Here is a 23,188-nt window from a genome sequence, read left to right as displayed (position 1 = left end):
TATCCCCTCAGGTAGGAGCTAGTTGGTCAATGACCCCTGTGTGGCATAATATGAACTGGCGGCACTGTATATAATAATGTATACGGGCAGTCCTACAATGTGGTATATTGTGAACTGGGGAGAATACAATGTGATATAATATGAACTGGTGATGCTGTGTGGTATAATGTGAACTAGGGCACTTCTATGGTGTTGGCTATGAAATACCGGCAGTCAGCATCCCATTGGTCAGAATCCCGACAGTGGAATACCAACAGTCAGAATGCCGATGGATCCCGGTGAGTATTCTAACCCAAGCCCTAACCCACACCTCCTGCAGCCAAACCCTAACCACCCCACCCCCTCCACAGCCTAACCCTAACCATCCCCTCCCACAGCATAATCCTAACCATCCCCTCCCGCAGCTTAACGTTCTCCCTAGTACCTAGTCCTCAAATTAACTTTTAGCCTCAGGATTCTCATTGCCAGGATCCTAAATACTTCCTATTCTATGGAGTATAAAAACTAGAGCACTAGTATATGGCATAAAATTAACTATTGCACTATTACTGGGCTTAAAATTAACAGCCAATATGGAGAGAGGATTCTCTCTAGCAGATTGGGGAGAGGACCCCTTCAAAATATTGCTATTGGGCACACAGAGTTCTGGCTATGTCCCTGTACCAACCCTTTAATTTATCCTAAAATATTACTTAGTTGGCGACTCTTTTCTTTTTTGGCCTTATGTGGTGTTCTCACGCTGCCTTTAATTATGTAGTTTCCTTATTGTAATAAGCAATAAAGACTGGTTACACTAGTTCTCTGCCCATTCTTTATGTAACTGAACAATAGATTTTGCAGAGCTCATCAATTTAACAGCAATGGTACTGTAAGTTCCGTTTATAAAAAAGTATTAGTTATATCTGATGAATAGTAAAATATATCTATACTTACTGAGATGATATGTCCTTTCAACCCATGGGCAGAGTCAGCGCATTCAATGACAGCACTCAGCTGTGGGTAACCAACACCTGTTTTAATCCTGGTTGTACAAACAGATCCTGTCCAAGGAATTAAATAAAATAGTAATTAATTAAAGTCACATGCAGATGATAGGCTATTCATTTTCTCTCTTCTGGTGGGTCCACATTGACTCTGAGCATCCTGCAGAAGACACAAGGATAACCAAGCTCTTTCTTACTAGGCATCTGTGACAGTTCTCTCTGCTGCTCCTTCCTGGCTGGTGAGAGTAGCCTTTGAGCAGGGACATAGCCCGAATCAAATATCTGATGTGTATATGGATGAGTTTTGTCTCTAGCAATAATTGGAGCTATGAAGAAAACCTTCATGCTATAGACAGACGCCAGATAATGCTACTTGTTTATAAAAACCATATGGACCTTGAAGCTTTAGAACTATGAATACACTGAAACACACAATACTGTAACTATATAACCAGGAGGTATTTCATACTCAAGCCAGGGAACATGTAACCAAATTAAAGATTACAGTACTTTCAAAAAATGTATCTTACTAAAATTGTATTATGTTCACCTATTGGCAGCAATATGTAACTTGTATATTATAATGTTTTATTTATATGTTGCCTATTATAGATCTTTAAGAAACAAACATTTTAGACTTTAGATTTAAATATTAGGGTTTAGATTTTAAATATTTCTGTATATATGAAGAAACCCCTCAGAGGCTATGGTACTGTTATACTGCAACAATATACTGTAGGTTAGTAGACAGTTAGTTAAAAGAACCCCCAGAAAACTCTGAAACATGCATTCAACATGTTAAGATAGAAAAACTCCCTGACTACCACTGGACTGCTACTGCAGAAACTCAGAGTAGGACCCAGAGTAGGACCTAAGCAGCTGAGAATGCACTCAAGATTCTACTGTTGCTAAAGGCACCTCATGCTGTTTTTTAGTTAGAACACACAGGGCTGAATGTAATGACGCCCGAGATAGCCAGAGGTGCGGGATGCCGGCCGATCTCGGATGTTTTTTTTTAAAGGGGCAATCACTTACAAGGCAAAACCATGCCTTGTAAGTTATTGCTCCTTTAAAAAATGTCTGAGATAGTCCGGCATCTCGCTCCTCGACGATCTCGGGCATCATTACATCCAGCCCATAGAGTGCGTTCATGAGTAAACGAAGGGTATAACCGTGAAAAGTATATTTCAGAAAATGTTGCTTGGTAATTATTTTCTAACATTGTGATTATAATTTGGCCACTAGGTGAGAATACTTTACTGCTGTCCATGAGTGAAATGTCTCCCTCAGCTGAACAACCAATTAAGGGGTCTACTCGTGAAGCAGTGAAACGTGTGGAGAAGTTAGCCAGTGGAGAAGTTACCCATGGCAACCAATCAGCTGCTACTGTACATACAGTATAAATTTATAGAATGCACTTTCTAAATGTTACCTTAACACACAGAAGTGTATCTAGGGGTCCGAGTGCCCCTGACAAAGTGAGGGGATGGTGCTCCCTCCATTAATAGTTACACTCTGTACTTCTAACTTTATTATGTGCAAGTAAAAACATGTGCATGGTCATATACCCATTCCTCTACTACGCCAGTCACAGTTAAACCAATGTACAGTATGTACACATACTAAAATGTGACCTAGTGGGCACACTTAGCTACCCCTCCCCCCCCCCCCCATACTGGCACAGTTAGCACCAGTAAGCCCCCTCTCCAACCACTTACCGGGCACACTCTGCACCAGCAAATCCCCCCTTACTAGGCACATAGCACAAACAAACCCCTCCCCTTATTGGGAACAGCACCTGCAAACTACCCTGTACTGGGCACACAGCACCAGCAAACCCCACCCCTTAGTGGGCACACAGCATCAGCAACTTCACCTCTCTATTAATGGGCACAATTTGCATTCACCCTCTTACTGGGTAGTGGTTACACCCCCACCAAAATGGGCATATTTGGCACCTGCAAACACCCTCGCTCTTACTGGACACACTTAGTGCATCCCCATACTGGGCTCACCTAGCATCCCTCCTCCCCCCTTGGCAGGTAAATGTACACCCCCATTCCTTCCTCTTCACTTACTGGGCGCAGTTAGTAACCAGCCCTCCCTTAATAGTCACACTTAGCACTCCCCCCTCCTTCACTGTGGCACACTTGGCTCCTCTTCTCCCCTTGCCAGACACACAAGGCACCCCATCAGGAGGAGACATGTGATGCAGCCAGCCAGGGAGCCAACAGGTGCTAGCAACTTCGCCTCTGGGCTCCCATGGCCACCTGCCCTCCGGACACATAGCATGGACGCCCAGAGCACCTTTGACTCCATCCTGTGGAGTAACTCACCACCACTACTACTAATTGGGACTGGCACCATCTCCGACTCCTATCGTGCTACTGCATGTGGCCACCCCCGGTTCCGCCCAGCACTTGATCGTGAAGTAGGTCCTTCCAGAGAAGGGGACAAGACAACCCAGTGAATACGCCCTTCTCTGGTGGTTCTTGGCAGGCGGCGGAAGGCACAGGGCTTCATTCTGACAGTGCTGGGTTATAAAAAAAACTGTACAAACGGCAGCAGGCAGGTGCCGAGTCCCGTAGGATGACCGGGTCCTAGGCATTCGCTTGTGTTGACTGTACTGTAGGTAATCTGGCTTCTATTTAACCCCCTGACCATTGATGACACCGCTGCGCGGCGCTGCGCGGCGCCCCCCATCGTCCGGTGCCCCAGGCAAGTGCCATCCTGGCCAAGGGGTAAATACGTCCCTGTTAACACATAATGATGTGGTACCTTTCCCTTATATAAGAAACTGGGAGAGAAAAGGTTTTCTCTGCAGAATAACTTTTAATTTACAGAACCTATTATTTATTTATTTATTTTATTTTTACATTTGTTTTTATTTATAGCGGCAGAAAAAAAAAAGAGGCAGAACACTCAGCAGTGACAATGACTACAACAAAACAGACAATGTAAAGAATAACAACAAAGAAATACACAGACAAGACTGAAAGAACCTCAGTATCTACAGCAGAACCATGTAGAAAATCTATGAAAGCACAAGAGGCTGTCGCCAGAACACAAAAACAACTACAGTCTGCTGAGGTTATTAGAGGATGTTTTTGTTAAAAACCAGATTGAAGAAACAGACTAGAAAAAGAAAAGGATATGAGAAGGGAAGACTAGAAAGGAAAGTAAGGAAAAAGAAAAAAAGAGGGAGAGGATGGGGACAACGACATTACCTACAAAAGTAGTAAATTTCAGTAAAGAAAAAGTAGAATTTTTGGATCTCAACATTTTCATAACAGACAACACCATCCACACAAACACTTTTCACAAACCAGTAGACGTGAACAGTCACATCCTCACATCCAGTGGCCACTATCATAACTGGCTAAAGAACATCCCCACAGGGCAGTTCAGACGTTTACGGAGGAACTGCTCACGCCTGACAGATTACGACATACAGGGACAAAATCTAAAGAGCCAGTTTATAGAAAAGAAATACGACAGTGCAACCATTCAAGAAACATTAAGAAAAGTACGAGAACTGGATAGAGGACCACTGTTACACTATAACCAAAAACAGAAACAAGTTCAGGATGATAACATATACTTTATCACGCAATATTCCAGGAATTCCCATCAAGTTAGAAAGATCATTAACAAATACTGGCCTATTCTGTTACAAGACGAAACACTGGTGAATGTTCTACAGGTTGAGTATCCTTTATACAAAATGCTTGGGACCAGAGGTATTTTGGATATGGGATTTTTCCGTATTTTGGAATAATTGCATACCCTAATGAGATATCATGGTGATGGGACCTAAATCTAAGCACAGAATGCATTTATGTTACATATACACCTTATACACACAGCCTGAAGGTAATTTTAGCCAATATCTTTTATAACTTTGTGCATTAAACAAAGTGTGTGTACATTCACACAATTTATTTATGTTTCATATACACCTTATACACACAGCCTGAAGGTCATTTAATACAATATTTGTAATAATTTGTGTATTAAACAAAGTTTGCATATATTGAGCCATCAGAAAACAAAGGTTTCACGTTCTCACTCTCACTCCAAAAAGTCCGTATTTCGGAATATTCCGTATTTAGGAATATTTGGATATGGGATACTCAACCTGTACCACCAAAACCCAGAATAATATTCAGAAAAGCGCCAGACATTAGGCAGAAAATTGTGAAGAATCACATTGCACCTAAAACACAGAAACAGACCACTATTGACAAAGTTGACATAAAAGGAGGTTTTTATTATTGTGGTACATGTAAAGCATGCACAACCACTAGAAGCAGAAGTACCAAACCTGTTCACACAGTCACATCCACTTCAAACAAGAAAACAATGCAAATCAGATCCACGTTGACATGTCACAGCAAGGGAGTGATATACATGCTTGAATGTCCATGTCACAAGCAGAACGTAGGGAGGACAGTCAGACAGCTTAAGATAAAGTTAAGCGAACACATTCGGAACATAACAAAAAGGGACAGAGGAACATCCATTATCCAAGCATTTCAAACAATTCCACAACAGCGACCCCACAGTACTCACATTCATAGTATTGAAAGAAGTTAAACCAAAATGGAAAGGGGGCAACTTCATTCACCACATAAATAAAGAAGAACTAAGAGTCATGATTGAGATGGACACATTAGTACCAAAAGGGCTCAATTTTGATAATGAGGTGAGATCCATTATTTGCCAGTGAGAACTAATGCTCACACACCATACTTGATATCAATTTCCTGTGATTAACCAAAGATCCAGAAATAACACTTCATAGTAGGTTGTAGTTTTACATTTATTTATATTTATTTTATTTTATTTTATTTATTATTATTATTTATTTGATTCATATTTACATTCATTCACTCTATTTGATTTATTTAGCAGTCTCATTCATATCCATTTATATTTATTTTCATTTTCATTTTACATTCATATAATTTATTAGACTTTCGTTTATTTATGTTCACTAATCAGATTCATTGTCACAGTTAGCAGCTAAATAAAATACATGTTACAGAAAATAGAACATCATAGGTAGAAACCTATTTTTATTTCATTAGATAAGGCACATGATTGACAGAATCAAAAACCAACCAAGGATAACATATGCTTGATCACATGTGAACACAGTAGTGATATCTCCATTGGACGTACAATGTGACTGACAAGATTAACAACCTATCACCACATGGAGAACGAGAACCAATCAGAGCGAAGGTGTCACAGATCAGGCTATTTAAATTCACCATAGGAGAGTAAGGCCCCCAAGGGCCGAAACGCGTTGGAGCATCCCAATAATACGACCCACAAAAGCGGCACGATCAAGAAGAAGCAGCAGCACCCGAGACGGCACCCGGTCACGTCACTGAAGACCAGAAAGTGTTTGCGGGCCACGGACGGCAGAGAGACATCAAGGAGAAAGCCTGTCACTGATGCAGTCAGCAGCGGAGGAGGAGAATCGAGGTGAGTCTCTGTAGGTGGAGGGAGTGCAGCAACGAACCGCTCTGAGAGTGGTCGCAGTGCGTGCATTCCTCCCCCAAGACAGTCACCGAACCCAGGCTGACCGGCCTCTGGCGTGTGACCGAACACAGTCACAGTGCCGGTGGCAGGAGCTAGAGGAGGAAAGACCAGTCCGGAGTCCCCTTTCTTTGATTTCAACCTCCTTAACTGTCTAAACATCAAACACGGCTTAGATCCCAACTAGTGCACTACTTCACATACAGACCAGCGGGACGCCGCGGTCTGCATTTTAAACAAACGGACTTTTCTTTTCACATTCTACTCCATTCATTTTTTTCCCCTTTTTCTCGTGTCCTGGACTCAATTCAAGCATCCCAAGGAGCAATTGTGCCCCTGTACAACCAATATAGGGCTTAAGAAAGCCATTTACAGCATAGTACGCATATTATGCTAATTTTGGACAATCAGCAACCATTGCATTTAAAATAAACACAATTTTGAAATGTATTTAATTTATTATTGCATTATTTGGTATACAATTATATATACATGCATAACCAGAAATCGGGGTTGAGCGCAGTGTAAATATATATATTCTTGGTACCATTTATTATAACAAGTAGGACCAACTTGTTAAACATCAGCAGCATTCCCCGTAACATAGTGTACCTCTGTGCGCAGTCCACCCACCTTTTGTTACTAGTGAATTTGTAGCTCAATCCCAACATTAAGTCTTAAGGGTCAGAAAGAAATTTCTGTAATGGAAGGTGTAATACTCAAGTAGCCCTTAATTACAGCCAGGTATAGGTTTATTATATCGACTGCACCATAGAGCTTAGACCAAGTGGCGCTAAGAGGGGGAGTAGGGTACTAATTACCGGGGCCCATGTCTGATGGAGGGGCCCAGTGTGGGCCCAGGTCCTTCCCCCCCTTACCTAGCAGCTGCAGCTCTTCTCCTCAGCCCTGGGCTGCAGTATGGCCAGGGAGGCGTTTATAATACATTTTTGTATTTTTTTCTAAGGGTGCATGCAGCTCCTCCTGTGATTAGGCCACGCCCCCGGAAAAGTATCTGGACCCAGCCAGTACTGCCCTGTTTAGAACCGATGGATTAACTCCTCGTTATCATTCAGCAAGTTAGTAAAGTATTCCACGGAAACCACGTACCATTTCTTATTAATAATCACAACCAAGGAGGGGAAGCTTTCTTCCAGTCCGTAGCCAACTGAAGTGTAGCTGCATGACAGATATGCCTAGTGAGCCTGTCTGGAAGTTTAAGGATACCTTTGATAGGTTTGCCTAACAGAAAAATCAACGGGTCCCGAGGAATGGAGACACAAGTTATTTTACAGTAGATATGATATCCAGAACATCGCTCCAAAAGGGAAACAAAGCTGGGATGTCTCATCATATGTGAAAGAAAGCCCACCTGGCCACAGTGCCACCAGCATAAATTGAAAGTACGAGGATAGATAGAATGCAATCTCTCCAGAAACATGTACCATCTAGAGTAAATTCTCCCTAATTCCAGTTTAACTGACGCTTAAGGAAGTATAAAGTGAATGAGTGTCCACCCCTCTTGGTCCACAGAAGTCTCCAGATCCCGTTCCCAAGCCACCTCAAAAGATTTTAGGGGTGGAGAGGGAAGAGACACTAACATGGCGTAAAGCAAAGAGATAGCACCCTTGACACCTGGATTATAAATGCATTTCTGCTCAAAAGGAGTGTGTTTTGTGTGTGTGTGTGTGTGTGTGTGTGTGTGTGTGTGTGTGTGTGTGTGTGTGTGTGTGTGTGTGTGTGTGTGTGTGTGTGGGATTTGGGGGGAGATTGTCTCTAAATTTATATGAGTGGCATTGGGATTGAACAACAATTACTGAGCATTTATTACAAATGTTGGAATAAAATGCATATGAAAAAGCATATTTTGACTTGAATTTAAAAAGTGTTCATGAAAATAAATGATTTGATAACTTGCCTGGTCCGATTCCAACTTTTATGATGTCAGCTCCTGAAAGAATTAGTTCTTCCACCATTTCCCCTGTAACCACATTGCCAGCCTGGCAAAAGATAAAGTGCATATGATAGATATAAATGAAAATATTGGAACTATAACTTGGTTTATAGGGTATTAAACATAAATATTTGCTCTATTATTTCATGTTTCATCAGTTCATGGAAGTTCTTAGATGTGCACCAAATGCTAAGAAAAATCTGATCCCTAATACAGGTAAACACATTTTTATGTAGCACATAAACAATTGTTGCATGATGTATAATATGGATGTTTAACTGCATTAAAATCAACCCTAGTGGCTAAAGGCAATGGACTTCTTGAATGCATTACGTTTGTGTCTGTTCAGGAAATAAACTGCTTGCCCATCAAATACACTGGCCCCGATTTGTGTCTTTACTATCTGTGAGATAGCTTGATACCATCAAAACAACTATGGACACCACACTATCAACACTGAACCGCTTGACAGAAGATCAAAATTTGTTCAGGGCAGCTATCCATGGGGAGTGGGATGCCATACAGTAAGTCGGCGCCTTCAGCGCGCGCACACAGTACCACTAAGACATTTTTCCTACTTACACCACTGCATTAAAGTAAATGTTATCTTCACGATACTTGACATCTCTTTGATTATACTTTATTGTTGGTTTTTCTAAAAATCCTTTGAAATTTGCATAAAATATATATATATATATATATATATATATATATATATATATATAATTTATATATATAATATACCCAGCATGCGGAGGCACTCAAGCACTTCTCTCAGCAGATAGTGAAAAAAGCGGTGTTTAATACATCACTTCAATGACATCCCACCTTGTATCATCTTGAAAAAGGGGCGTCACGGCCCCAAAACGTTGGGATGTCATTGATGCGATATATCAAACACCGCTTTTTTCACAATCTGCTGAGAGAAGTCCTTGAGTGCTGCATGCTGTGAATATTGTTCATATGGATATATCTGGATAGTACCTGGGCATCTTGCAATATTTGGGGTGAGTGCCGATTCATGCACCTTATATCTATAGTAAAAGTGAGATTGGCGCCCGGGGGTATTGTAAATGCCCGACTAATCTTAACCTCTACTACAGATACCAAAACGTTGGGATGTCATTGATGCGATATATTAAACACCGCTTTTTTCACAATCTGCTGAGAGAAGTCCTTGAGTGCTGCATGCTGTGAATATTGTTCATATGGATATATCTGGATAGTACCTGGGCATCTTGCAATATTTGGGGTGAGTGCCGATTCATGCACCTTATATCTATAGTAAAAGTGAGATTGGCGCCCGGGGGTATTGTAAATGCCCGACTAATCTTAACCTCTACTACAGAGTTTATACTCAAACGTGGGATATAACCTTTAACATGGATTAGGAATAAACAATGTGATCATTTAATACAATTTATTAAAATGCATAAAAAGTGTATATTATATATATATATATATATATATATATATATATTAGTGATGTGCACCGGACATTTTTCGGGTTTTGTGTTTTGGATTCGGTTCCGCGGCCGTGTTTTGGATTCGGACGTGTTTTGGCAAAACCTCCCTGAAAATTTTTTTGTCGGATTCGGGTGTGTTTTGGATTTGGGTGTTTTTTTACAAAAACCCCTCAAAAACAGCTTAAATCATACAATTTGGGGGTCATTTTGATCCCATAGTATTATTAACCTCAATAACCATAATTTCCACTCATTTCCAGTCTACTCTGAACACCTCACACCACACAATATTATTTTTAGTCCTAAAATTTACACCGAGGTCGCTGGATGACTAAGCTAAGCGACCCAAGTGGCCGACACAAACACCTGGCCCATCTAGGAGTGGCACTGCAGTGTCAGACAGGATGGCACTTAAAAAAATAGTCCCCAAACAGCACATGATGCAACGAAAAAAAGAGGTGCACCAAGGTCGGTGGATGGCTAAGCTAAGCGACCCAAGTGGCCGACACAAACACCTGGCCCATCTAGGAGTGGCACTGCAGTGTCAGACAGGATGGCACTTCAAAAAATAGTCCCCAAACAGCACATGATGCAAAGAAAAAAAGAGGTGCACCAAGGTCGCTGGATGGCTAAGCTAAGCGACCCAAGTGGCTGACACAAACACCTGGCCCATCTATGAGTGGCACTGCAGTGTCAGGCAGGATGGCAGATTAAAAAAATAGTCCCCAAACAGCACATGATGCAAAGAAAAAAAGAGGCGCAATGAGGTAGCTGTGTGACTAAGCTAAGTGACCCAAGTGGCCGACACAAACACCTGGCCCATCTAGGAGTGGCACTGCAGTGTCAGACAGGATGGCACTTCAAAAAATAGTCCCCAAACAGCACATGATGCAAAGAAAAAAAGAGGCGCAATGAGGTAGCTGTGTGACTAAGCTAAGCGACCCAAGTGGCCGACACAAACACCTGGCCCATCTAGGAGTGGCACTGCAGTGTCAGACAGGATGGCAGATTAAAAAAATTGTCCCCAAACAGCACATGATGCAAAGAAAAAAAGAGGCGCAATGAGGTAGCTGTGTGACTAAGCTAAGTGACCCAAGTGGCCGACACAAACACCTGGCCCATCTAGGAGTGGCACTGCAGTGTCAGACAGGATGGCACTTCAAAAAATAGTCCCCAAACAGCACATGATGCAAAGAAAAAAAGAGGTGCAATGAGTTAGCTGTGTGACTAAGCTAAGCGACCCAAGTGGCCGACACAAACACGTGGCCCATCTAGGAGTGGCACTGCAGTGTCAGACAGGATGGCAGATTACAAAAATTGTCCCCAAACAGCACATGATGCAAAGAAAAAAAGAGGCGCAATGAGGTAGCTGTGTGACTAAGCTAAGCGACCCAAGTGGCCGACACAAACACCTGGCCCATCTAGGAGTGGCACTGCAGTGTCAGACAAGATGGCAGATTAAAAAAATTGTCCCCAAGCAGCACATGATGCAAAGAAAAAAAGAGGCGCAATGAGGTAGCTGTGTGACTAAGCTAAGTGACCCAAGTGGCCGACACAAACATCTGGCCCATCTAGGAGTGGCACTGCAGTGTCAGACAGGATGACACTTCAAAAAATAGTCCCTAAACAGCACATGATGCAAAGAAAAAAAGAGGCGCAATGAGGTAGCTGTGTGACTAAGCTAAGCGACCCAAGTGGCCGACACAAACACTTGGCCCATCTAGGAGTGGCACTGCAGTGTCAGACAGGATGGCAGATTAAAAAAATTGTCCCCAAACAGCACATGATGCAAAGAAAAAAAGAGGCGCAATGAGGTAGCTGTGTGACTAAGCTAAGCGACCCAAGTGGCCGACACAAACACCTGGCCCATCTAGGAGTGGCACTGCAGTGTCAGACAGGATGGCACTTCAAAAAATAGTCCCCAAACAGCACATGATGCAAAGAAAAATGAAAGAAAAAAGAGGTGCAAGATGGAATTGTCCTTGGGCCCTCCCACCCACCCTTATGTGGTATAAACAGGACATGCACACTTTAACAAACCTATCATTTCAGCGACAGGGTCTGCCACACGACTGTGACTGAAATGACTGGTTGGTTTGGGCCCCCACCAAAAAAGAAGCAATCAATCTCTCCTTGCACAAACTGGCTCTACAGAGGCAAGATGTCCACCTCCTCCTCATCCTTCGATTCTTCACCCCTTTCACTGTGTACATCCCCCTCCTCAAAGATTATTAATTCGTCCCCACTAGAATCCACCATCTCAGGTCCCTGTGTACTTTCTGGAGGCAATTGCTGGTGAATGTCTCCACGGAGGAATTGATTAGAATTCATTTTGATGAACATCATCTTCTCCACATTTTCTGGAAGTAACCTCGTACGCCGATTGCTGACAAGGTGAGCGGCTCCACTAAACACTCTTTCGGAGTACACACTGGAGGGGGGGCAACTTAGGTAAAATAAAGCCAGTTTCTGCAAGGGCCTACAAATTGCCTCTTTTTCCTGCCAGTATACGTACGGACTGTCTGACGTGCCTACTTGGATGCGGTCACTCATATAATCCTCCACCATTCTTTCAATGGTGACAGAACCATATGCAGTGACAGTAGACGACATGTCAGTAATCGTTGGCAGGTCCTTCAGTCCAGACCAGATGTCAGCACTCACTCCAGACTGCCCTGCATCACCGCCAGCAGGTGGGCTCGGAATTCTTAGCCTTTTCCTCGCAGCCCCAGTTGTGGGAGAATGTGAAGGAGGAGCTGTTGACGGGTCACGATCCGCTTGACTTGACAATTTTCTCACCAGCAGGTCTTTGAACCTCTGCAGACTTGTGTCTGCCGGATAGAGAGATACAACGTAGGTTTTAAATCTAGGATCGAGCACGGTGGCCAAAATGTAGTGCTCTGATTTCAACAGATTGACCACCCGTGAATCCTGGTTAAGCGAATTAAGGGCTCCATCCACAAGTCCCACATGCCTAGCGGAATCGCTCTGTTTTAGCTCCTCCTTCAATCTCTCCAGCTTCTTCTGCAAAAGCCTGATGAGGGGAATGACCTGACTCAAGCTGGCAGTGTCTGAACTGACTTCACGTGTGGCAAGTTCAAAGGGTTGCAGAACCTTGCATAACGTTGAAATCATTCTCCACTGCGCTTGAGTCAGGTGCATTCCCTCTCCTTTGCCTATATCGTAGGTAGCTGTATAGGCTTGAATGGCATTTTGCTGCTCCTCCATCCTCTGAAGCATATAGAGGGTTGAATTCCACCTCGTTACCACCTCTTGCTTCACATGATGGCAGGGCAGGTTCAGGAGTGTTTGCTGGTGCTCCAGTCTTCGGCACGTGGTGGATGAATGCCGAAAGTGGCCCGCAATTCTTCGGGCCACCGACAGCATCTCTTGCACGCCCCTGTCATTTTTTAAATAATTCTGCACCACCAAATTCAATGTATGTGCAAAACATGGGACGTGCTGGAATTTGCCCACATGTAATGCACGCACAATATTGGTGGCGTTGTCCGATGTCACAAATCCCCAGGAGAGTCCAATTGGGGTAAGCCATTCTGCGATGATGTTCCTCAGTTTCCGTAAGAGGTTGTCAGCTGTGTGCCTCTTATGGAAAGCGGTGATACAAAGCGTAGCCTGCCTAGGAACGAGTTGGCGTTTGCGAGATGCTGCTACTGTTGCCGCCGCTGCGCCGCTGCTGCTCATGCTGCAGGAGGCAATACATCTACCCAGTGGGCTGTCACAGTCATATAGTCCTGAGTCTGCCCTGCTCCACTTGTCCACATGTCCGTGGTTAAGTGGACATTGGGTACAACTGCATTTTTTTAGGACACTGGTGACTCTTTTTCTGACGTCTGTGTACATTTTCGGTATCGCCTGCCTAGAGAAATGGAACCTAGATGGTATTTGGTACCGGGGACACAGTACCTCAATCAATTCTCTAGTTCCCTGTGAATTAACGGTGGATACCGGAAACACGTTTTTCACCACCCAGGCTGCCAAGGCCTGAGTTATCCGCTTTGCAGCAGGATGACTGCTGTGATATTTCATCTTCCTCGCAAAGGACTGTTGGACAGTCAATTGCTTACTGGAAGTAGTACAAGTGGTCTTCCGACTTCCCCTCTGGGATGACGATCGACTCCCAGCAGCAACAACAGCAGCGCCAGCAGCAGTAGGCGTTACACTCAAGGATGCATCGGAGGAATCCCAGGCAGGAGAGGACTCGTCAGACTTGACAGTGACATGGCCTGCAGGAGTATTGGCTTTCCTGTCTAAGGAGGAAATTGACACTGAGGCATTTGGTGATGTGGTTTGCAGGAGCTTGGTTACAAGAGGAAGGGATTTAGTTGGCAGTGGACTGCTTCCGCTGTCACCCAAAGTTTTTGAACTTGTCAATGACTTCTGATGAATGCGCTCCAGGTGACGTATAAGGGAGGATGTTCCTAGGTGGTTAACGTCCTTACCCCTACTTATTACAGCATGACAAAGGCAACACACGGCTTGACACTAGTTGTCCGCATTTCTGTTGAAATAATTCCACACCGAAGAGATGATTTTTTTTGTAGTTTGACCAGGCATGTCAATGGCCATATTCGTCCCACGGACAACAGGTGTCTCCCGGGGTGCCTGACTTAAACAAACCACCTCACCATCAGAATCCTCCTTGTCAATTTCCTCCCCAGCGCCAGCAACACCCATATCCTCATCCTGGTGTACTTCAACAGTGACATCTTCAATTTGACTATCAGGAACTGGACTGCGGGTGCTCCTTCCAGCACTTGCAGGGGGCGTGCAAATGGTGGAAGGCGCCACCTTTTCCCGTCCAGTGTTGGAAAGGTCAGGCATCGCAACCGACACAATTGGACTCTCCTTGGGGATTTGTGATTTAGAAGAACGCACAGTTCTTTGCTGTGCTCTTGCCATCTTAACTCTTTTAAGTTTTCTAGCAGGAGGATGAGTGCTTCCATCCTCAAGTAAAGCTGAACCACTAGCCATGAACATAGGCCAGGGCCTCAGCCGTTCCTTGCCACTCCGTGTCATAAATGGCATATTGGCAAGTTTACGCTTCTCCTCAGACGCTTTTAATTTAGATTTTTTGGATTTTACATGCTCTCTACTATGACATTGGGCATCGGCCTTGGCAGACGACGTTGATGGCATTTCATCGTCTCGGCCATGACTAGTGGCAGCAGCTTCAGCACGAGGTGGAAGTGGATCTTGATCTTTCCCTATTTTACCCTCCACATTTTTGTTCTCCATTTTTTAATGTGTGGAATTATATGCCAGTAATATATCAATAGCAATTGCCTACCACTATATATACTGCACACAAAAACTTAAATGCACCACAGGTATGGATGGATAGTATACTTGACGACACAGAGGTAGGTAGAGCAGTGGCCTACTGTACCGTACTGCTATATATTATATACTGGTGGTCAGCAAAATTATGCACTGTCCTACTACTATATATATACTGCGCACAAAAACTTAAATGCACCACAGGTATGGATAGTATACTTGACGACACAGAGGTAGGAAGAGCAGTGGCCTACTGTACCGTACTGCTATATATTATATACTGGTGGTCAGCAAAATTATGCACTGTCCTACTACTATATATACACTGCGCACAAAAACTTAAATGCACCACAGTTATGGATGGATAGTATACTTGACGACACAGAGGTAGGTAGAGCAGTGGCCTACTGTACTGTACTGCTATATATTATATACTAGTGGTCAGCAAAATTATGCACTATCCTACTACTATATATATACTGCGCACAAAAACTTAAATGCACCACAGGTATGGATGGATAGTACACTTGACGACACAGAGGTAGGTAGAGCAGTGGCCTACTGTACCGTACTGCTATATATTATATACTGGTGGTCAGCAAAATTATGCACTATCCTACTACTATATATATACTGCGCACAAAAACTTAAATGCACCACAGGTATGGATGGATAGTACACTTGACGACACAGAGGTAGGTAGAGCAGTGGCCTACTGTACCGTACTGCTATATATTATATACTGGTGGTCAGCAAAATTATGCACTGTCCTACTACTATATATATACTGCGCACAAAAACTTAAATGCACCACAGGTATGGATGGATAGTACACTTGACGACACAGAGGTAGGTAGAGCAGTGGCCTACTGTACCGTACTGCTATATATTATATACTGGTGGTCAGCAAAATTATGCACTGTCCTACTACTATATATATACTGCACACAAAAACTTAAATGCACCACAGGTATGGATGGATAGTATACTTGACGACACAGAGGTAGGTAGAGCAGTGGCCTACTGTACTGTACTGCTATATATTATATACTGGTGGTCAGCAAAATTATGCACTGTCCTACTACTATATATATATATACTGCGCACAAAAACTTAAATGCACCACAGGTATGGATGGATACTATACTTGACGACACAGAGGTAGGTAGAGCAGTGGCCTACTGTACCGTACTGCTATATATTATATACTGGTGGTCAGCAAAATTATGCACTGTCCCACTACTATATATATACTGCGCACAAAAACTTAAATGCACCACAGGTATGGATGGATAGTATACTTGACGACACAGAGGTAGGTAGAGCAGTGGCCTACTGTACCGTACTGCTATATATTATATACTGGTGGTCAGCAAAATTATGCACTGTCCTTCTACTATATATATAATGCGCACAAAAACTTAAATGCACCACAGGTATGGATGGATAGTATACTTGACGACACAGAGGTAGGTAGAGCAGTGGCCTACGGTACCGTACTGCTATATATTATATACTGGTGGTCAGCAAAATTATGCACTGTCCCACTACTATATATATACTGCGCACAAAAACTTAAATGCACCACAAGTATGGATGGATAGTATACTTGACGACACAGAGGTAGGTAGAGCAGTGGCCTACTGTACCGTACTGCTATATATTATATACTGGTGGTCAGCAAAATGATGCACTGTCCTACTACTATATATATACTGCGCACAATTAAAATGCACCAAGGTATGGATGGATAGTATACTTGACTACACAGAGGTAGGTAGAGCAGTGGACTACTGTACCGTACTGATATAATTCTGGTGGTCACTGGTCAGCAAAATTCTGCACTGTCCTCCTACTATATACTACAATGCAGTACAGATATGGAGCGTTTTTCAGGCAGAGAACGTATAATACTGGTGGTCACTGGTCAGCAAAACTCTGCACTGTCCTCCTACTATATAATACTGGTGGTCCCCAGTCCCCACAATAAAGCACACTGAGCACAGATATTTGCAGCACACTGAGCACAGATATGGAGCGTTTTTCAGGCAGAGAACGTAGATATTTGCAGCACACTGAGCACAGATATTTGCAGCACACTGAGCACAGATATTTGCAGCACACTGAGCACAGATATTTGCAGCACACTGAACACTGAAACTGAGAGAACGCCAGCCACGTCCTCTCACTATCATCTCCAATGCACGAGTGAAAAATGGCGGCGACGCGCGGCTCCTTATATAGAATACGAATCTCGCAAGAATCCGACAGCGGGATGATGACGTTCGGGCGCGCTCGGGTTAACCGAGCAAGGTGGGAAGATTCGAGTCCACCTCGGAACCGTGTAAAATGGGTGAAGTTCGGGGGGGTTTGGATTCCGAGGAACCGAACCCGCTCATCACTAATATATATATATAAATATATATATATATATATATATATATATACTCCCAAATGAAGACAGCGGCACTCGAGGATTTAAGTAGACGAAAAGTGTAATCAAAGCATACAGATAGCCAACGTTTCGGGGCTCACATGACCCTTTGTCAAGGTGTGTAACACACCTTGACAAAGGGGCATGTGAGCCCCGGAACATTGGCTATCTGTATGCTTTGAGTACACTTTTCGTCTACTTAAATCCTCGAGTGCCACACCTTGACAAAGGGTCATGTGAGCCCCGAAACGTTGGCTATCTGTATGCTTTGATTACACTTTTCGTCTACTTAAATCCTCGAGTGCCGCTGTCTTCATTTGGGAGTATGCAAATTTGTCTCAGAAGGCACCGGGGTATAGAAGCAAGCCAGGAAGAGTGCCGGTCCATTCTACAGTATATATATATATATATATATATAAAAGCCCAGCTGGGATTTTGGGTTTGACATGCCTGCCCTAGACTGTCAATTTCAGAGGGGAAGTGTGTTTATATTTCCTGACTTCCTGTTGGAGCAGCACAGAAGCATGGCATGATACGAAGCAGCAGTAGAGCTACAGGTCAAAAAATAAAGATTGCAATGACAGCAATTTAAGGGCATTGTTAGATATACTGAATAGGTATTCTCAACTCCAAAACAATTTCAAATGCAATTAAAAAAAACAGTACTAAAAACACTGTAATAATATATACTACTGTTACAGTTTATACATTATTCTAAATAAATAAAACCCCAATCTTTCCCTTAGTTACTGATCCACTTTAATATACAAGTGATGCCAACATACAGTACAGTAGCCTGTAAATCTGAAAATGCTTTGACTAGACGTGGTTATGCCTAATGTTAAATAAATACAGCCAATATCCTAAATTTAGTGTAGAAATGGAAGATAGTGAGTCACAAACTCATGTGTCAGAGGATATGAGCAAACCCTGTAGGTGCTTTTTGGGATAAACAAGTTCAAATCATGAAATGTCTGGAGTTTTATAAAGAGAAGTTAAAGAGAAGTTCCACTGAAAACGGAATAGATGCTGATGCAAAAGATGGTCAGAGGATTCTATAGCAAATCTGACCATGAAAGAGGGACGAGAGTAACTTGAACTTCAAATAATTACAACATTAAAGAAGATACCCATTCCGATCTCTTCAGCATGCGGCCTGTCCCAGCTTGCTTTGTAAGAAGTAACAAAAATAAAAACCGAAACAAATGCTTCAAATCCTCTTTGAAAACTGAAATGAATGTATTTATGACCTGCTGGCTTGGCAAATATCCACCAGTACAACGTTCCTATCAATAATTACTGCAACCCATTAGCATTTCTCAAAATGAAAATCTACTGAGACAGCGAGGTAATGATTCCTGGGTCCCTATTTATATACATCCCCCTCCCACAGCAGATATTCTGAATAGTATAGCATACTATCTCCCGATGCAGTTCTATTTTCAACAAAGACAAACATTTCAATCCGTGTCGCACCCAATTTTCTGTTAGTCATTGGCATGCTGTAAAATTGTAATTTTCCAGGGCTGTGAGGGAAAGCTCTCGTGTGAAGATACCAGGTACCAAATCACTCAGTCACAGTGGTAGATGAAAAACCAACAGTGGTTTATTGAACAGAATGGGTTATAAACAGTTCGCACACCTCTGTAATCCAATTCCACACGACAATTCCCACCACAAACTCCTGACAGAACATTACTTCTTAGTCTTGGAGCAGAGCATCTCTCTTCCAGCTCTCTAGGTAGCTCTACTTATACCCCCAGAAACTTCATATTGCATATTGCAGTGGTGTGTTTGACTTCTTTGTTTTAGTAACTTAAAGCATTGGAATACAATACATATTCTAATCAAGGTGATTACATCAGCCAGAGAGCCACAATGTCTGGTCAGCTCACTGTTGGACAATAGGGAGTAAACAAAAATGGACAATGGTACCTTATATGACTCACTCTTTGAGTGTCCACTGTGGTGTTAGTAAACAATAGAAAACTAGGTCTAACCTGAATACATTATCTAAAGTGTAACAGATAACAACACAATTGCATATATTAACAATATTAAGATTGATTTAAACACAATATTGGGAAAGCAGCAATGGACATGTTATGGAGAATGAACAAGCAGACAAATTGAATGTATGCGGATATGGGTATAAAAAGTATATATTTGACATGGGAAATGAGGCATAGCTATATTAATTGTCACAGACCTCATTTCCTCACATCTGGTAATAAGAACAAATCAAGAGGAGAAGAAGAAAACAAAATATGCTTGTTTTTGTTGCAGATAATAAAATGAAGCTCACACACATAATAACAGTTATCCATAGCCATTCCTGACTGCCTACTTTGAATTAGGACTGTGGGCAGAAACTTAGGACACTGCATTCAGTTAATGTAATGATAATGTACACACACAGATAGACTTTACCCAGGGTTCCATTGCCCTTTTCATACAGGCATATTATATAAAAGTGCCAATTTGCAGGGAAAAGAGTCAGTCTGGGAGTAAAAATTTGCAATGGCATTCAAAGCACATAGGCCCACCTCATTAACAGTCAGGGTCGGCTCAAGGCACGTTCCTTAGGAGCCGCCGCGAGGGGCGTAGGACTCGTAAAAAGGTGGCCGTCAGCCAAATATGGCACTACACTCTCCTCAGACACACTGACTATATTATGTTCATGCTATCTGTTAAGTGCCTTGAGTCCTATTGGAGAAAGAGCGCAATAAAATTATTATTATTATTATTATTATTACTATTATGTGTTACTGGCACTATAGTGGGGACATTATGTGTATATGGCACTATACTGGGGGTATTATATGTAACTGCGACTATAGTGGGGGTATTATGTGTAACTGGCACTATACTGGGGTAATAGGTGTAATTGGCACTATACTGGAGTCATTGTGTGTATCTGGCACTATACTGGGGGTATTGTGTGTAACTGGCACTGAATTGAGGGTATTATGTGTAAGGGGCATTACTGGGTGCAGTATTTGTAAGGAGCACTACTGTGGACATTATGTGTAAGGCTGCTAATTGTGTGTGTGTGTGTGTGTGTGTGTGTGTGTGTGTGTGTGTGTGTGTGTGTGTGTGTGTGTGTGTAGAGGGCGGTGTGATAATATATATTAATAGTTTGATAACATAATAAGTTACAAGGCCATGCCCACTTTCTCAGGTGTGCGCGTGCCTTCAGCACTCACATTGAGGGGGGTGCTTCAAAAGTTCTCACTCAGAGTGCTAGTAGGCCTGCAGCGGCCCTGTCAATAGGGTCTGGCTCCTGGCATACTCCTTTTGTCTCTTTAAGTGGATCCCAGCATCCCCCCGTATGCGCTTCATTATGTCACATTGTGCCTTACATCCATCCCATCAAGCAGGGTGCTGGAAGTCGGAGCTGCTCTGCCAGGCCTCTGAACAGTTCAGCTTCTTACTGCCAACCCGGGGCGGGCCTAGACTTCTCATTTAGAAAGGGTATTTTAATAATTAATATAGATTTTTTCCCTTTCTACTTCAGAATCCTGCTACTTCTTAGTCTATACTTTTACATTACAAATAGAATTAAAATGAAAACAACATATAAGTGTACATCATTTCCAGGATTAAAATACACATGTCACATCCTGCAGGGGTAGCAAACTCCATACCACATGAGCCACTACCAGACATTTAACAGAACAGCTATCTGTAATTATACAGTATGTGCCATGGTAATGATAACATACACTAACTTAAGGGTCTATTCAGGGGCATTCTAACAGAGGAGGGGGCCCCTGTGCAGACTCCAGATGAGCCCCCTCCTCTGCATGGTGCAACAGTCTCTGGCATCGAGCCAGAGTCTACTGCGCATGTACAGGTCTCTGGAAACATGCCGCCCACCATGTCCCGCAGACCTAAATCACTAGTGCGCATGTACGGCGGCCATTTTGGCTGTGATTTTAGCTGCAGCAGCTGACGCTGGACTCCGGAAAGGTAAGTATTAAAATATGGGTGCAATGTGTGCAGTGTGGGCCCCCCCCTGCACCCAGGGGCACGTGTGCACCATACACATTGCACCCATTATAGAAATGCCAATGGGTCTATGTACTAAGCTTTGGAGAGTGATAAAGTGGAGAGAGATAAAGTAACAATCAGTCAGCTCCTGACTGCCATTTTACAAGCTGTGTTTGAAAAATGACAGTTAGGAGCTGGTTGGTTGATACGTTATCTATCTCCAATGCTTAGTACATAGACCCTTTAATAATCTCTCTGTCTTAAAATACACCAAACTTCAAGCAAGGAATTCAAACACCGAACCCAAACCTCCTATACCAGGGGTGGCCAAACAGTCGATCGCGATCGACTGGTCGATCGCGGACATGCGACCAGTCGATCGCGATCCGCCGCCCAGCCACCCGAAGCCGCGCCTCTCCTGCCTGCCGCTCTGCCTCCTCAGTCTGGTCTCCGGCAGTGCCGGCCGAGTGTATAGCTTAAATCAGGTGCCGGTTCGTTAGCCAATGAGAGCTTGCGGACCGGCGCCTGATTTGAGCCATACACGCTGCCGTCACCGCCGGAGATTAGACTGAGAAGCAGGGCGGCAGACAGGAGAAGCGCGCGCTGCGCTCTCCACACAGCAACGGTGAGCTCTTCTGTGGGGGCATATCTGGCATTGTGGGCACATGGCTCAGTGGGGGCATATCTGGCACTGTGGGGTCATATGTGGCACTGGGGGCATATCTGATTCTGCGGGCACATGGCACTGTGGGGGGCATATCTGGCACTGTGGGGGCATATCTGTAATCTGGCGCTGTGGGGGCATATCTGGCACTGTGGGCAAATGGTACTGTGGGGGCATATCTGGCACTGTGGGGGCATATCTGGCACTGTGGGGGCATATCTGTAATCTGGCGCTGTGGGGGCATATCTGGCACTGTGGGCACATGGCACTGTGGGGGCATATCTGGCACTGTGGGGGCATATCTGGCACTGTGGGGGCATATCTGTAATCTGGCACTGTGGGCACATGGCACTGTGGGGGCATATCTGTATCTGGCACTGTGGGCACATGGCACTGTGGGGGCATGTGTATCTGGCACTGAGGGGGCATATCTGGCACTGTGGGCACATGGCACTGTGGGGGCATATCTGGCACTGTGGGGGCATATCTGGCACTGTGGGCACATGGCACTGTGGGGGCATGTGTATCTGGCACAGTGGGGGCATATCTGGCACTGTGGGCACATGGCACTGTGGGGGCATATCTGTATCTGGCACTGTGGGGGCATATCTGGCACTGTGGGCACATGGCACTGTGGGGGCATGTGTATCTGGCACTGTGGGGGCATATGTGTTTGAGGTTTTTACCTGTGGGGGCCAATGTGTTATTTCGTGTGAGGCAGTCATTACACTCTGTGCAGCAAGGCTACGTCCCTTTTTTTAGTTATACCACGCCCACTTTTAGTTATACCACGCCCACTTTTTGTTATGTCACGCCCCTTTTTGCGGCGCGCGCACGCTATTATTCCTCCTA

The 23,188-nt window shown here is 43.6% G+C and overlaps 1 protein-coding gene across 3 annotated transcripts in view; it reads right to left on the bottom strand.

Moving 5' to 3' along the window:
* GMPR (guanosine monophosphate reductase) overlaps positions 1-23,188 on the bottom strand; it is a 266,998-nt gene that overhangs the window by 64,322 nt on the left and 179,488 nt on the right. For 2 of the 3 annotated variants that reach the window (XM_063923209.1, XM_063923206.1), the window contains 2 exons: positions 8,446-8,527; positions 934-1,040 (listed from right to left, as the gene is read on the bottom strand). In XM_063923209.1, coding sequence (XP_063779279.1) covers positions 934-1,040; positions 8,446-8,527 — 189 coding nt within the window. The remainder of the gene's footprint in view (positions 1-933; positions 1,041-8,445; positions 8,528-23,188) is intronic. The other variant, XM_063923208.1, reaches the window with a different exon arrangement.

This window comes from Pseudophryne corroboree, chromosome 5, assembly GCF_028390025.1.
Source record: "Pseudophryne corroboree isolate aPseCor3 chromosome 5, aPseCor3.hap2, whole genome shotgun sequence".
Classification (NCBI taxonomy): domain Eukaryota; kingdom Metazoa; phylum Chordata; class Amphibia; order Anura; family Myobatrachidae; genus Pseudophryne; species Pseudophryne corroboree.
Note: the sequence above shows the minus strand (reverse complement) of the source record. Positions and strands in the feature narration are given on the sequence as shown.